General features: G+C 43.5%; 2 protein-coding genes across 2 annotated transcripts in view; one reads left to right on the forward strand and one right to left on the reverse strand.

Annotated features, from left to right (window-relative positions):
- Exd1 (exonuclease 3'-5' domain containing 1) overlaps positions 1–2,356 on the reverse strand; it is a gene marked incomplete in the record, with an annotated part of 57,715 nt that extends 55,359 nt beyond the window's left edge. Inside the window, 1 exon segment of the mRNA XM_013512483.1 lies at positions 1,823–2,356.
- Positions 2,357–2,486: 130 nt separating this feature from the next.
- Positions 2,487–15,785, forward strand: part of Chp1 (calcineurin-like EF-hand protein 1) — a 41,572-nt gene continuing 28,273 nt past the window's right edge. Inside the window, exons 1-2 of the mRNA XM_013512484.1 lie at positions 2,487–2,667; positions 13,596–13,668. Coding sequence (XP_013367938.1) covers positions 2,601–2,667; positions 13,596–13,668 — 140 coding nt within the window. The 5' untranslated portion in view covers positions 2,487–2,600. The remainder of the gene's footprint in view (positions 2,668–13,595; positions 13,669–15,785) is intronic.

Consider the following 15,785-nt stretch of genomic DNA (forward strand, 5'->3'; position numbering starts at 1 on the left):
AAAGAAAACCGAGATCAGCAAAAATATCTGCCAAGAGATGCTGCAATAAATGAAACATCTAGGATGTGACCTCTTCTGGATCTGGCCTCTTTTGGGTTAATAACATTTCCAGAGTTCAATGCTTTTACTAACAAAAGCAAGAGTAACTTATAACTATAAATTTATGCATTACCAACCTGCCCATCATATCACTTAAAGCAGCATTCCACACCACCCTGACCACAGCTCTGGTACTAGGCTGCTGTGGTTTCATCAATCAGTCCTGCCTAGCCTGTCAGATCAACTACCATATGCTACACACTCAAAATCTTCTTGGAAAGTGAAAATGAAACATGCTCATGATAAAAAATTACAAGAAGACAGACACAGTGATACACATCTGTAACCCCAGCTACTCAAAAGGCTGAGGCAGGAGGATCAAAGGTTCAAGGCCAGCCTGGGTAACTTAACGAGACCCTGTCTCTCAAAAAATAAAAAGGGTGGGCCAGGGATATAGCTCAGTGGCACAAGTGCCTGCGTGGCAAGTGCAAGGTCCTGAGTTCGATTCCCGGTACCAAAAAAATAAAAAGGGTGTTGGAGATGTAGCTTGAGCTAGGTAGAATATCTGCCTATCATTTGTGAGGCTCTGGGTTCAATGCCACAAAAAAATTAATTAGTTAGTTGAGTAATAGGGACTGGGGATGTAGCTCTGTGATAGAGCAACACTGCCTGGGGAGGATTACAATGACAGAGCAGGATTTATAAAGAAAAACATTCTACCTCATAGAAATAACTATCATTTAGAGTAGGGACTCTTTTAACTTTTTTAAAACTTCTTTAGTGCTACTGGAATTGAAAAGATTAATCCCTCTCTTTTAAGTATCTTAGAAAACAACTGCTGTTTGGATATACTTGTATTTAGAGACCTAAAAAAAATTTTAACCGTGCTTTAAATTTAAAACCTGCTTGTCTTTGCCACACTAGGAAAACGCAACCAGTGGTTTTTGCAATTTAAGTAAAATACAGTGATGAAATAACTAGAGACTAATTCTACCAGGAAGGTGAGGCATTACATAGCATTTTTATATTATGACCTTAAATCTATTTTAAGGTCAAATGCATCCACAAATATTATGATACTTGCAACAACTGTAACCTAACTCTACAAAAACAGAGGCTTAGAGATTTACAACACCTGCCCAAAGTCACCTAGCTAGGAAATAATGGAACCTGAGCTAAAACCAGGCACCTCTTGGAGAATGTTCGTGGTCTAATGTAAGACCAAGCACTGAAAGGTTGTTTCTGGTTTTTGTTTGTTTTACAAAAACAAAGGAGGACATAAAATAGGAAAAGCCCCTAACAGCCATACTTTCCTAGAAACAAAATAGCAGGTGCAAGAATATATTGACACTTGAAAAAGATGCCCAAGAAAGTTTGTAAAATGCCCAGAAAAGTACTGGCTCACCTGACAGTGTACTAATTTAACGGGGGGCTTTCAACTGGTTTTTGGTGGATTTTTTTGTTGTTTTTGTTTTTTGGAGACAGAATCTCTACCTAATCGCTAGGTAGTTCAGATTGGTCGTGAACTCATTATGTGGTGCAACTCGCGGCAATCCTCTTGCCTCAGCCTCCCGTGTCCCGGGATTACAAACGCGCGCCACCACAGCGGGCGGCTTTCAACTTTTTCATCAAAAATATGTCAGATTAAGTAACAAAATGCAAAATTCTTCATTACTAAGAAAAATAAACTACAAATAAATGACAGGTAGGTCTCTCAGTCTGGCAATTCACTCTCCTCCACCTGTAGGATAACCCCCCCCCGGGAAGTTTGGGGCGCCCGGACCTTAATTTCAGTCAAATGGTGATTTCCATGAATGAACTGCAGTCGACAACTAAAAGATGAGCTGCGGTTAGGAGGAAATCTTCGGGCGCTCGCGGGCACTCGGCGGCGGTTACACAGCACCGTCCCGAGGCATCCAAGCTGCAGAGACGCCGCGGGGCCGGACGTCGGCACGCCGCTCTGAAGGAGCCAATCGGGGCGCGGGCCTGGGGCAGGCTCCCCAGCGCCCCCAGCGGCCGGGCGGAGAGGGGGCTACCCGGGTAGGCAGCATACAGTTTTGCGCGCAACGTTTTGTCTGTTTTTATTGTTTCTCTTGCAGTCCTTGCCACGTGTGGAGTGGGAGGGTCTCCGGTGTTAGGGTCTTGTGAGAAACCGCTTGGCTACGCCGTCTCCCTGCCAGTCAGCGTGTGGCAAAACAGCGCCTAAGTGGAGTTGCCCTTTTAATTGCGGTTGCTGGAGTCAGAGTGCCGTTGCTGCTTTAAGGCCGGCGCTAGCCGCTGTTCCGGGGGCGGGGCCTCGTCTCTGGCTGGCGCGGGGCTGATTCCTTCGGGGGCTGGAGCACCGAGTGTAGACGTAGGCGCTGGCGCAGACGGTGCCTCGCTCCTGATTGGCTAGTCCCCCAGCCGCCCTCTCCCTCGCTCCGCCCCTGGGTTCCCTCCCGGGTCCGCAAGAAACGCTCCCTTCTCGCTGCTTGACCCCTGGTTCTTTCTTCCCTCTGTCCCTCCCTACTGCCGCCGTTGCTTCAGGAGCTGCCGCTCCCGGAGGAGCTCCCGGCACGGTAATGGGGTCTCGGGCCTCCACGTTACTGCGGGACGAAGAGCTCGAGGAGATCAAGAAGGAGACCGGCTGTGAGTTGGGCTTGGCGGGTGGGAACGCGGCCCGGCGCCTTTGGCCGGCCTCGGGACCGAGCGCAGTTGTCGCCGAGGTCTGGACTTGGGGAACCTTAAGGTGGAGGGGTCTCGGGCAGTCTGCAGCGCGGGGGGCCGAGGACTGGAGAACCTGTCCGTCCAGCTGCAGCTCGCGGGAGCCGGGCTGCGGCTCCTGGGGGGCTGTCCTTCCCCTCAAAGTTGGAGTCTCATCCACTCCCCTACCCACGAAAGTCCCCGAATTCCCTTCCTTTATCTTCCGTCCAACTAACCTTCCTTGTGAAGAGACAACCTGACCCGTAGGAAGAGCCCTAATAACAGATTCAGGAACTCTGAATGGGTCCTGTAGAAAACACAGTCTGTTTCTTTGACGTTTTTAGGCAAGGACCTAAAACCGCTAATAACTGTAGGGAAATCACAAATTCTTGTCACAAACTGGAAAAATAAACTCAGAAAGCAAGATCGTATGGTAGGGCGTTGAAAGGCGTGATCCGGTGACTGCAGAGCTTTAAAGGGGTCTGAGGAAAAAAACCAGGGTACTCCGACCACCAACACCGAACATACTTGCTGTCCTAATTTCACGTATTGATTTCTACTGTCCTACTGCATAAAGCAGTCGCTATTGAAATTGGATGTACTCCAAAAATGTCAAGGTGAATCTGTACTAGGAACTGAGTTTTTGTAGTACAATCTCTTCCTCCTTAACCTGAACAAAGGAGCAACAGGGCGTTGGAATTGAGAAGCTCTGTGAAACACCATCGTACTTTGAATAACCATTGATAATGCAATATGTGGTGCAGTCTTAATGATGCATACCGTATTTCCTCACAAATCCTTTATGATTTGTCGAGTTAGAAGTTGTACATGCTGTGTCTTTTATGATACTTGTGTTTGGTAATGGCATACTGAGTAACTCGGTGGCCCATAAACAGTACTGAGGAGTGCTGGGAGAACTACAGAATTACTCAGGCAGTAGGGGCCTGGAATAAATCAAAAGCTGTCCTGTGGTTTCTGACAAATTCCACTTTTTTTTTTTTTTTTTTTTGAGAGAGAGGGTCTTAATACAGCGTCTTCACAGAGTTCAGGCTAGCTTTGAACTCACTGTGTACCCCAGGCTGGCCTGGACCTCTTGGTAATCCTCCTGCTTCAGCCTCCCAAGTGCTGGGATTACAGGCATGCACCACCACATCCAGCCAAATTCCACTTTCAATAGAGAGATGCTATTTTTTTAAAATTTTTATTAGTACATGTTTGCAGGGTGTATGATTACATTCATCATGGGGAGTTGGAACCTGTACATAATGTCTGAATTCCCTACCCAGCATGTTCCTCTCCTCTCCCCGCTCCCTCCCTCCATTTCTTGGAAGAGATGGTATCTATTCCCACCTTTTATCAGATGGATTTACTTCCTTCATCATCTCCTAACACGGGGCCATTAGCCTCTCCATAAAGACCTTTAGCCATGATGATGTCACCACCTAACAAGCAATCCATTTCACAATTTTGTTATTTTTATTTTATTTTTTTGTCTTTTTGAGACAGGGACTAGCTATGCAGTTCAGGCTGGCCTTGAGCTCACTTTGTAGCGCAGGCTGGTCTCAAACTTGTAACAATCCTCCTGCCTCAGCCTCCCGAGTGCTGGGATTACAGGGGTGCACCACCACGCCCGGCTGCATTTCACAATTTTGAATGGATGTTGGAAAGTGGTTAGCTAATTATAATCTGCAGTACTTGTTTGACCACTTAACCTTATGGTCATTTTATGATTTGTTCTGACTCCAGGACTGGAATATAATGAGTTTGGATTCAGCAAGCATTTTATTACATTTTGTCACCATGACCTCTGGTCATACTTGCACATATGACTACTTTAGATCTAGGGTGACACCCAAATTAAAGCATTCGTACTTAAAACAAAGAGTCACATAATGAAGTGTAAACCACTGTGAGGATAGAGAAAGCTGTTTTTTCCTCAGATTGAAGGGAGTAATAATCCCCTTCTGGTTTATTTACATTTGACCAAATGAAAGGGCCTGGATTCCTATGAAACTGTGGGTTATTTTACCATGAGACTTGTGGACAAATAGAACTGGGAACTGGGGGAAGAGCTGTTTTCCTGGTTGGCAGAGTGACTCAGACATGAGGGTGGTTCTCAACCAAAATCAGTGCAAACGCATGTATGAAGCCTAAAAAAGGACTTACTGAATTTTTTCAGTGTCTGTGTTCAGTATTTATTATATTGGGTACTCAGAGCAGATGGTGACAAAAAAACGCCCACATCCTGCAGGGGAGAAAAACCTGAGAGATTTCTGATTAGCATCATGACATAAGGAAGCTGAAATTATGTGGCACCCGCCTCCATAGGAAGGTTGATTGGATGGAAGATGAAGGAAGGAGAGAGTCTGTCCACTGGCCACGTGGAAGACAGGAATTGGGCCTTGGTCCCTGTGAGAACAGGTTAGATTTGGATAAAGTAACGTAGGGTATTTTGGGGTGGCTTCCAGGAACATTCTTCCCCAGCCTGGTACAAAATTGTTCCTCTAGAGTCATCAGTTTATCTAGTTAGTGCATATCAGAGTTGTTTCTTAAAGCATTAATTTTAACTTAATGCACAATATTTAGAAAAGTTGAGAACAACACATACCTTTAGGGTTGTATAAACAGGTAAAATTTGACCTATTTTCATCCTTCTCTTGTTTGAGAAAGAATTATTTAGGGAAATAGCAGTCAGAAACACATGAATGACAAATATTAGACATTTTACTACTCCCGTTACCAGTTAGAAAATGTATCCTATTGAGGAGACCCAACTTTGTACTCAGTATGAAAGCTTTGCATTGGAATTGATGATTGTAGTTAAATATTTTGTCATTAATTTGTTTTGGTTAGAATTCGTGTATGACTAGTTGAACTTAAAATTTAGCCACTGAATATTTTAAAAAGTAATTCTAGATAAAAATTACCTATGAGCCTCATTTTCATCATTTGAAAAATAAGAATAGTAGTAGTATCTATTTTATAGGATTCTTATGCCCATAAGTGAAATAAATTATGTAAACCATTTAGAATAGTGTTAGATGTAAGTGCCATGTAAATGTTAATATATATGTATGTATTTATTTATTTTTGGCCGCGTTGAGGTTTGACCCCAGTGCCTTGGCCGCAAGCTACATCATCAGCATTTCTCTTTTTTTTTTTTTTCTGGTATGAGTTTTGAACCCAGGACCTTTGCACTGAGCTACACCCAGCCCCTCCCTCCTTTAAAAAATGTTTTAAAGGCTGGGCTTGGTGGCACGTGCCTGTGATCCTAGCACTTGGGAAGCTGAGGAGGAGGATCACCACAAGTTTGAGGTCGGCCTGGGCTACATAGTGAGTTCAGGGCCAACCTGGGCTACATAGTGAGTTCAGGGCCAACCTGATCTACACAGGGAGATCCTGCCTCAAAGAAACAAAAAAAATATATTTCTTTTTTGAGATAGGGCTAAGTCTTTAAATTTCCTAGGCTGAGTTTGAACTGCCAGTCTTCCTGCCTTAGCCTCCCAGAGTGCTGGGATTACATGTATGCACCACCACACCAAGCTGGGTGTTACTATTTTGAACCAAAGAGAGCAGTCATGATTTTTTGGAAAATACAGTTATATATGCTAGCTATAAAAACTGTGTCTAAACCAGTTGGGAAACTGAAGCAAGAGGATCATTTGAGCCTTAGGAGTTCAAAGCCAGCTTGGGTGAGTTCACACCCAGCTTGGTAGCAAGACCATGTGTCAAAAACAAACAAACAGAAAGTGTTTAGTTAGAGCTATATATTTGGGGAGGTGGCAACATTTTATGTTTGTCCTGTTTTCTTTTCACCAGGCAATAGGAATCAAGTATAGATATTGTTTTGTCAGTTCTGTAGAAGTAAATAGAATACAAAGCCTGCTCTTTCTAACAGTTTTAAGAAATACTTTGTGTTGGTACAACACATTTGCTAGATTGTCTTCCACTGCCTTACACTTTTTGCACTTTTTGGTTCTGGAATTTGGATTTTTTAATTTTTATTTTTTTTCCTTTTCAATGCTGGGGCTTGAACTCAGGGCCTCACACATGCTAGGCAAGTACCTTACCACTGAGCTATAGGTATTGGGGTTTGCATTGAGCTACATTCCCCCATAACCCCACCTTTTTTTTTTTTTTTTTTTTTTTGAGACAAAAAGGTCTCACTAAGTCTCCAGGTTGCCCAAACTGGACTCAAACTTGTTATCCTCCCAGAGTGCTGGGATTATAGACATTGCCATCATGCCTGGCTAACATCTCTACTTTTTTTGTTTGTTTTATTTTTGTTTTTATTTTCTTAAGACAAGTTCTCACTATGTAGTTCAGGCAGGCCTTCAGTTTACCGTGTAGTCCAGGTTGGCCTCAAGCTCTCAGCAGTCCACCTGCCTCAGTCTCCCAAGTACTGGAATTACAGGTAAGGGCCACCAGGGTTGGCTCTACTTTTCTAGCTTTTTCTTTTTTTTTTTGAGATGAGGTCTTGCCAGGTGGCTCAGGCTGGCCTTGAAATCACAGTGATCCTCTTGCCTCAGCCTCCAAAGTGCTGAGATTACAGGCTTGTGCCACCACACCCCTAGCAACTCTACATCTTTATGAAGTTCATTTGAATAAAAGATGTAATCAGAGGAAGGTCACAAATGTTGGGAGTTTCTATAATCTCCACCCTTAGTTCTCTTAACTATAGCAATAGCCATGAGTTACTTAAAACCTTAATTATGAGAAACAGTTCATGCCAACTAAAGCCTGATGAATGCAGATTGATTTATTTTTAGTCTACATTCTAGTTTGAGTCATAGTGTGGGGGGAGGGTGTTGAACAGGTTTAGGAAGTAAGTTGTACTGGCTGGTAAGGTTCTGTTTGTTTGAAAGGGTGTAGTGATGATATGAAGGGTGTGGGTTTCTCTGTACTTCAACAAAGAACACAAGCCTGGCAGAAGCAATCACTTGAGAACAGTTTTCTAAAGCCTCGTATCTGGCTGCTGCTGCTGCCTCCAAATGGAGGACCCCTGCGTGTCCTGCCCTGCCACACCATGGGGTCTGAAGGTTCTGTCATCTTAGAAGACCCTGCCATCTTGCTAATACCTTCAGCTGGTTTGGGGTTAAGTAGTTTTTAAAGTTCTGTATTTTTCTAGTTCTAGTCCAGAGTTTTCGTAACATTAATTACCAGAAAGTCTAAGAAGTAACCACATGCCACTCAGTGAGTAAAACCCTATGGACACTTTTTGGTAGGAGAAGGTGATTCAGAGCGTGGAATACTTGAGAGGTTTTCGTTTTTTGTTTTTATTTTTTTGAGACAATGTCTTGCTTTGTAGTCCAGGCTGATCTTGAACCATGGTGATCCACCACGCCCAGCTGGTTTAGTCATTCAGAGGATAATTGACCCCAGCAGCAGTTGCAGAGATGTAAACTGAATCTCTGCCTTTTTTCTTTCTTTTTTTGGTTGTTGTCCTTCACACTGAGCTGCGTTCCCAGACCTTTCTATTTTTTATTTTGAGACGGGGTCTCACCAAGTTGCTAAGCTATTCAGGCTGGGGTTGAACTTGCTTTCCTCTTGCCTCAGCTTGCCAGTCTCTGTTTAACAGGAGAGGAAAAAATACAAAATACTATGCTATAAAAGAGTGATAGGTTCATTACAGGCACTGCTATTATGAAAGAGAAGGTACCAGTAATTTAGGTTGTAGTGAGAAGGAAAACTCACTGTGAACTAAATTTATCAGATTTGTCTAAATGGTTTTTTCTTTCATGTGTGTGTCGGGGGTTAGAACCCAGGGCCTCACTCATGCAGGCTAAACATCCACTCTATTGCTGAACTACACCGATGGTCGTAAATTATGGACTTTTTTGGTGAACAGTTTGAAAGTTGCAGCTATTGGAACTCATTACCCCTAAATACTTCTGTGTGCATCTCCTTAGAAAAGGATTTACTGTTATATAACCACAACACTTATCACACCTAAGAACACTGACAATAATTCTGTAACGTATTTCCCCAATTGTAAGAAAATAGATCTTGTTTGTTTGCTTTATAAAATATGTCTTGAAGCCCTGCCATCAGGGGAAGTACTTGGTATGGAGTGTTGAGGAGAAATGATTAGGAGTACAAGCTTTAACTGTGCAGTAGTGTCACCCTTGCCTGTCCTCCTGTGCTTTACCTTGGTTATATTTTGTGTTAAGATTTAGGATAGGATGGATGTGGTGGCCTGCACCTGTAATCTCAGCACTCTGGAGGCTGAGGCTGAAGGATCACACTGAATTCAAGGCCATCCTGAACTGCATAGTGAAACCCTGTCTCAAACAGACAAAAAAAGATTTAAGATAAAAACAAGGGCAAAATAACTACTCTTCATTTCATACCCTTCTGTCTCCCCTACCCCACTGGCTGGCAGTTGAGCCCAGGGCCTTTGCACTGAGCAGCGCTTTTCTATTTAAGTGCTGGGGTTATAGGCATGTGCCCCCACACCTGGTTCCCTTTTCCATTTCATTTTTACCTCTTTCGTTCTGCCTTGCTATTTGGCACTTCTGTGAAGTGCTTTCCTGCTCTGAGCATAGACAATGATGATAGAAAAGGTCTGTAGTCAGAGAAATTAGCAGGATCTTTTAAATAATCTTCAATAATAAAAAATAATTGTTTGCTCATCAGTGGAAACTGTAGCTTCATTCAAAACATGTCTATGTGCAGTCTTTTCTGAGAGTGACTGGCAACTCCTGAGGCTTCTTTGGATTACCAAGAATGAGGTTTGGGGCACCGTGTCTCGCTAGCATAGTGCCTTCTAATGAGAATGACTTACTGGAAACATATCCTGCCTCATTCATGCAGTTCTAAAATCTTTCTGTACATAGGTTTGTACCTCCTTTAAAAGTGCATTGGGCTGCCAGGCGTGGTGGCACACGCCTGCAATCTCAGCAGTAGGGAAGCTGAAAGAGGGGGATCATTGTGAGTTCTATGTCAGCCTGGGCTATATAGTGAGTTTAAGGCCATCCTGTATTACAAAGCAAGACCTTGAAGAAAGGAAGGGAGGAAGGCAGGAAGGGAGGAAGGGAAGGAAGAGGGAAGGAGGGAAGGAGAGAGGGAGGCTGAGGCAGCAGGATCCCTTAAACCCACAAGTTTTGAGGACAGTCTGGGCAGTGATGATGAACCCTTTAGAGCGTTTAAGGATATAAACAGCCTGGTGCAGCAGGCATGCCATAGGTTTACCACCACTGCCTTAGAGCTTGCTTAATATTCTTTGTCACGGTGAATTTAGCACCTAGATTAGCTTTCTCTCCTTCTTGTTACAAAGGCCTTTTTAAGGGATATTACAACATTAGTTGTGAACTGTAGGAGATAGGTTCAGATATGACCATATTGAGTAGTGATAAAAGCTGACATCTGGGGCTGGAGTTGTGGCTCTGGGGTAGAGCACTTGCCTAATAGTGCTCAAGGCCCTGAGTTTCAACTCTGTACCCCCACCCTGTCCCCCAAAAAAGATACTTGGTTATACATTTCTCTACTGATTCCCATATAGCCAAGTTTATCCTGAAAGACAACAGCTCCATAATCGCTTGGAGTGCCTATGTACATATTTTTTTGTGAACACAGTAAATTATGAATTCAAACATCCATAAATGGATTCCATCCCCCCACAACAAAAAGGGTATAAAGCTACACTAGTACTTACTAAAGGAGTTTTAAAAAGTCATACTATCAGGTTTCTGTGGTCCATTTTTTTGGATGATGAACTAGATTAAAAAGATGCCTAATAGTCATTTACTTGACAGCATTGGGCTAGGACTACATCATAACATTCCTATCAGCTTCAAAGTTGTATAAATTGCTATATATGTATATGTGTATATATATATATATATAGCTGTGTAAATTGCCATATATATATATATATATATATTTGGGGAATTTCTAGAGGGACTGAAAAGCAACTGGTAATGCTGTTTGCCTATGGCCTAGGGCAGTAATGGTGAACCTTTTAGAGCTTTAAATGATACAAACAGCCCTCTGTGGCAGGAGTGCCATAGGTTTGCCACCACTGCTCTAGGAAAATGGCGAATTAGAGTATTAGGGAAAGTGTTCATTGTGTATTCTTTTGTACATTTGGATTTCTATCATGTGCATGGCATCAGGTGAATATAAAAAGAAATACAGTTTGATGGCTTTTCTTAAGGAAAATAATCTGAAATACAGAATCGTAGAAAGAGTTGAGTTCATGAAGCAAGGTACCACTGTATATAATACTCCAAACACTAAAGTCTGATCCAGTGAACTAAATGTTATGTAGTTATTAAAAAGGAGTCCAAGATAATACAAAAAAAGTAGAGTTACCAAATGAAAAGTAAGCTATTACAGCAGTGTAGATATGCAGATGACTGGTGTTACATGGTATAAACAAATGAAAACAACAGTGTTGGGACTGTAAACAAATACTGTTTTTTCAAAAAATCTTTGGGGAAACTTAGTAGTAATTCTTTAACTGGCTTATTTTTGCTAAATTGCAGGGAACTTTAGTGCAAGTGTAGCTTTTGAGGCCTGAGGCCAAACCAGGGTAAACTGGTCAGGTTCTCAAAGCACAGGGTTGTGGCTGGCAGAGAGAAGAGGAAAGGGGAGAGTAATTAGCATTGCAGTGAAACCGTACCTTCAGGTTCACCTTGTCAGGATGATGAGGTAACTAACCTGCAGTGCCAGGCCAACATTTTCCTGTCTTTTTGTTTGTTTTTTTTTTTTGTTGTTGTTGTTTTTGTTTGTTTTTCTCCGGTACCGGGAACTGAACTCACGACCTTGCGCTTGCCAGGCAGGCGCTTTGCCGCTGAGCTAAATCCCCAGCCCCTTTGTTTGTTTTTTTGAGACAGGGTCTCACCATGCAGTTCAAGCAGGCCTTGAGCTCACTTTGTAGCCCAAGCTGGCCTTGAACTTGCAATGATCCTCCTGCCTCAGCCTCCTGAGTGCTGGGATTACAGGCGTGCGCCACGCCCGACTTTCCTTTCATCTTTTGCACACAACCCCTTTTACTTAGTGCTTGACTGGTAAGCAATGGTGTTATGAGTGGAGTCAGAATCTGTGTCTCCAACCTTCACCAAAGTGTGTACTCTTCACAGAGAGCTCTTCACACCTGCCTCGCTGGCAAAACAATCTGCCTCTCCTTCCTTCGTGGCTGGACCCCTGCTGCTCTGCCCTGGCTGGGAATGATTCTTCTCTCTCTCTCTCTGCTCTCTGTTCTCCGCTCACCCTAGAGCCCTACTGCAGAACAGAGCACCTCTTCAAGGGTGAAACCTAATACTACAGCTGTCACAGTGCCCTCCTAGTGTGTTCTCTCATCCCAGCTCTGGGCCATTCACTTCCTGCCCCGCCCCCAGCCTTTGTTTGCTTTGTTCCATTGTTCTAACACTTGGAGTCCAGTTTTGTTGTGTGAGCTCAGAGGGGAGTACAACTACTGGGACTACTTCTGCCACCCTTGAAAGTGCAACCTACGACAAAGTCCAAATTTATCTCACTACCCTTTCTGGCAATGATCTTTTCGCCTATGACCATTCTCCAGAGTATGTGTGTGTAAGAGAGAGAGACAGGGTCTTGCTGTGTAGTTCAGGCTGGTCTTGAACTCACTATGTAGCCTAAGCTGGCCTCAAACTTGCCACAATTCTCCTACCTCAGCCTCTCAAGTGCTGGGATTACAGGCATGCACCTCTACACCCAGCTCTCTCAGTTTTTTTTTTTTTTTGCGGTGGGGGGATCCCCCTCTTTCTAAAGTGCCAAGAAACTAAATTTATTCCCAGAAATGCTTTGTTTTTCTTCTTTAAAGTTTTATTGGATGGGGCTGGGGATTTAGCTCAGCGGCACAGCGCCAGCCCCCGCAAGCGCAAGGTCGTGAGTTCAATTCCCAGGACCGGGGCAAAAAAAAAAAAAGTTTTGTTGGACACCTGCAAGTATTAGCTCATTTTAATTGTCAACTTGTGCCTACATTTACAGAGGTAATCCAAATGGAAGAGTAAAAATGCTGGAGATACAGCTCAGTGGTACAGTGCAAGTTCAATTCTCAGTACCAAAAAAAAAAAAAAGAGTAAAATCATTTTCTTGCAAATGTCATCCAGTGATAGCGTGACCACTTTATAAATTGCCTAATTTGCTTCCTCGGAGCCAGTTCCTTTCTTGGGAATTCAGTGGAGCTCATGCAGTTGTAGCAAAGAGGCCGATACCAGGATGTGGTATCTTTTATCCCTAAGGTTAGTTGTAAGGGGAGAGATAAAGCCACCAATGTTTAGTGCAGACATAACTGGATTTTCATTATAGAATCTGTTCGCTGTTTACCAGTCTTTAATTCAGTTCAGGTTATCTAACCAGCAATTCCTGAAACACAAGCTGATTTAATAAATATGAGTTTTTAGTCAAAGCATGCATTTTCATAGCCTCTAACTTGGCATCTCACAATTTCTTTTTAAACTAAATTTGGATTTGTTAAATATTAACCATCTGACATTTATCACATTTGGGGAGGGTCAAACCCAGTGCCTTGCTCATGTCAAACGCACACACTACAACTGAGCTATATCCCAGGCTCCTGACACATTTTTGATTAAGCCTAGACATCATTCCTGAGAGCCAGTTTTGCTTGCTCTTGATTTTTCTAACGCCTTCTGTGCTACAACTTTTTTTTTTTTTTTTTTGGTACTGGGGATCGAACTCAGGTCCTTGCACTTGGCAGGCAGGCGCTTGTGCCGCTGAGCTATATCCCGTGTGCTTCAACATTTAAGCTTTGTGCTTTGACAGTGTGGAGATGACTGAGAGTAGCAACACCTCCCCGTGTCACATGCCCAGAAGCACTTGACAGTGGGTTGAGTGCAGTGTGAATGGAGGCCTCCTTGCCTGGCTAGGACTAATTGTGCCCTCTTTAGTTTCCCACAGTCAGATCACTCGCCTCTACAGCCGATTCACCAGCCTGGACAAAGGAGAGAACGGGACTCTCAGGTAAGCAGTTTTTTTCTTGTTTCTTTGTTTCCCTTGCAGAAGCTAGAAACTCTGACAATGTTTAAATAGCTGCCTTTATCCCAAAGGCAGAGGCTGTTGTTTTAGTACTGGGGATTAAACCCAGGGCCTTGGGCATACTAGACAGGGGCTCTACCACTGAGCTATATTTCCCCAGCCCTTTTCATTTTATTTTGAGACAGAGTCTAAGTTGTCTAGACTAGGCTCAAACTTGTGGTCCTCCTCCTTCAGCCTCCCAAGAGCTGGGATCACAGGTGTGCACCACCATGCCCAACTATTTTTTTTTGTTTGTTTCTTAGATGGGTCTCCCTGTGTTGCCCAGGCTATCTTCCTGAGTAGCTGAGATTGGAATTATAGGCATATGGTACCTGGCTTTGCTTTTAATTATGGAAATACAAACGTGGCATAAACAACTCAGTGACACCTTCACAGTGTTGTGCAGCCATCACCACCACCTAAGTTTTAGAACAGATTCATTACCCCAGATGGAAATCCCAGACCCATTGAAACCTCACATCCTGGACCCCTTTTTTCTAAACCCATTTTCTGTTTCTCTGTGGACATTTCATATAAATGGAATCGTATAGTAAATGACATTCTTGGAGGTGGCTTTTTTGACTTAACAAGACGTTTCAAGGCTCACTCATGTTATGGCATGTGTCATTACCCCACCCTGTTGGTACTGGGGAGGAGACCCAGGAAGCCCTTAGCGCTCACTCTCAGATTTCACACTGGCTGAACTTCCTGACAGTAACATCTCAGCCTCTGGCCACATTGTGGTCAAATTGTCTTTCCCCTCTTCCAACTCATTTCGGCTCCTGCCCTCTCCAACCTTAGTGGTTATAATTGGGGCACCCTAAACTCTCCTGTAGTAAAGAGCAGTGCAGCCTCTCTAGCCTTCACTGCCAGACTTTCAGCTCAAGGCGTTGTCTTGACCTTTCTAGAGCTCATTAGGTTGCTCAGAGGAATACCAGTGGCTTCCAGTCTTTTGTTACCTGAAACCTGCATTACTTTCTTGAGAACACAGGATTATTAGAAAAAATATTTCTCCTTATTTATTTACTTAATTTATATAGAGATGGGGTTTCTCTATATTGCCCAGGCTGATCACAAAACTCTTGGACTCAAGAAATCCTCCTGCCTCTGTTTCCCCAGTAGTTGGAACTACAGGTGTGCACCACCATACCAGGTTTTTTTACTTTTTGTAAACGCTCTTCCCAGATGGTCCACATCTGGGGCATGCCTGAAGCCAGATTTGCAGAGGCTATAGTGTACATCTTGGCATCCCACATTTCTTTATAGTGATTGTCCCCAGTGGGAACATAAAGGAGGATCTCCAGAAGGCCTGAGTTAGTGTAGCGCTTCAGAGTGCTTTCAGAGAATCATTGTAAAGTATGTTGTATAGAGCAGTAAGAGAGATTAAAAATGTTGGGAGGAAAGACCTGCAGCAAAATACAGGACTTGGAATTGAGACACTTGGAAAACAACAACTTAGTGAAATAAGAAAGAAAGAAATCACTGGGAATCAAGAAAGTCAACAGGAGGCGGGCATGATGGTACACACCTGTAATTCCAGCACTTGGGAAACTGAACCAGGAAGATTGCCATGAGTTCAAGACCATCCTGGACTACATGTTGAGCTTAGGACTAGCCTAAATTATATAGCGAGAGCCTGTCTCAAAAGAAAAGGAAAGAGAAGGGAAGGACTAAGCCAAGGCATGCCACTCCACGCCAAGCCGACAGGAAAACTAGAAGCTACAGAGAAATTTGAGAAACTGAACACAATGCAGAGAAGGGAAGGAAGCAGTGTGGGAAGCTAACCCTGACTCCTGGGGAGGAAGACCTGTAAGACTATCAGAGGATAATGGTTCATCAATAAAGCCCATCTTGCTTTTTCTCCTTTAAGTCAGTCAGAGTGAGACTTCTGATCTCTAGGTAGGCAGAGTCAGTTCCACCCCAGAAGCTGTTCCCCAGCCTGAAGCAGTTGTAAGAAGACGGACCCTTAGCCCACTGCACCCCTTAAGAATAAAGAATTAAAATCTGGGGAGGCGGAATGAGGTGGGACAGAAGAAACAAAGATAGGTAGAAAGGAGGCAAAG

Source organism: Chinchilla lanigera, unplaced genomic scaffold (assembly GCF_000276665.1).
Source record: "Chinchilla lanigera isolate Chin_1 unplaced genomic scaffold, ChiLan1.0 scaffold00015, whole genome shotgun sequence".
In the NCBI taxonomy this organism is placed as follows: domain Eukaryota; kingdom Metazoa; phylum Chordata; class Mammalia; order Rodentia; family Chinchillidae; genus Chinchilla; species Chinchilla lanigera.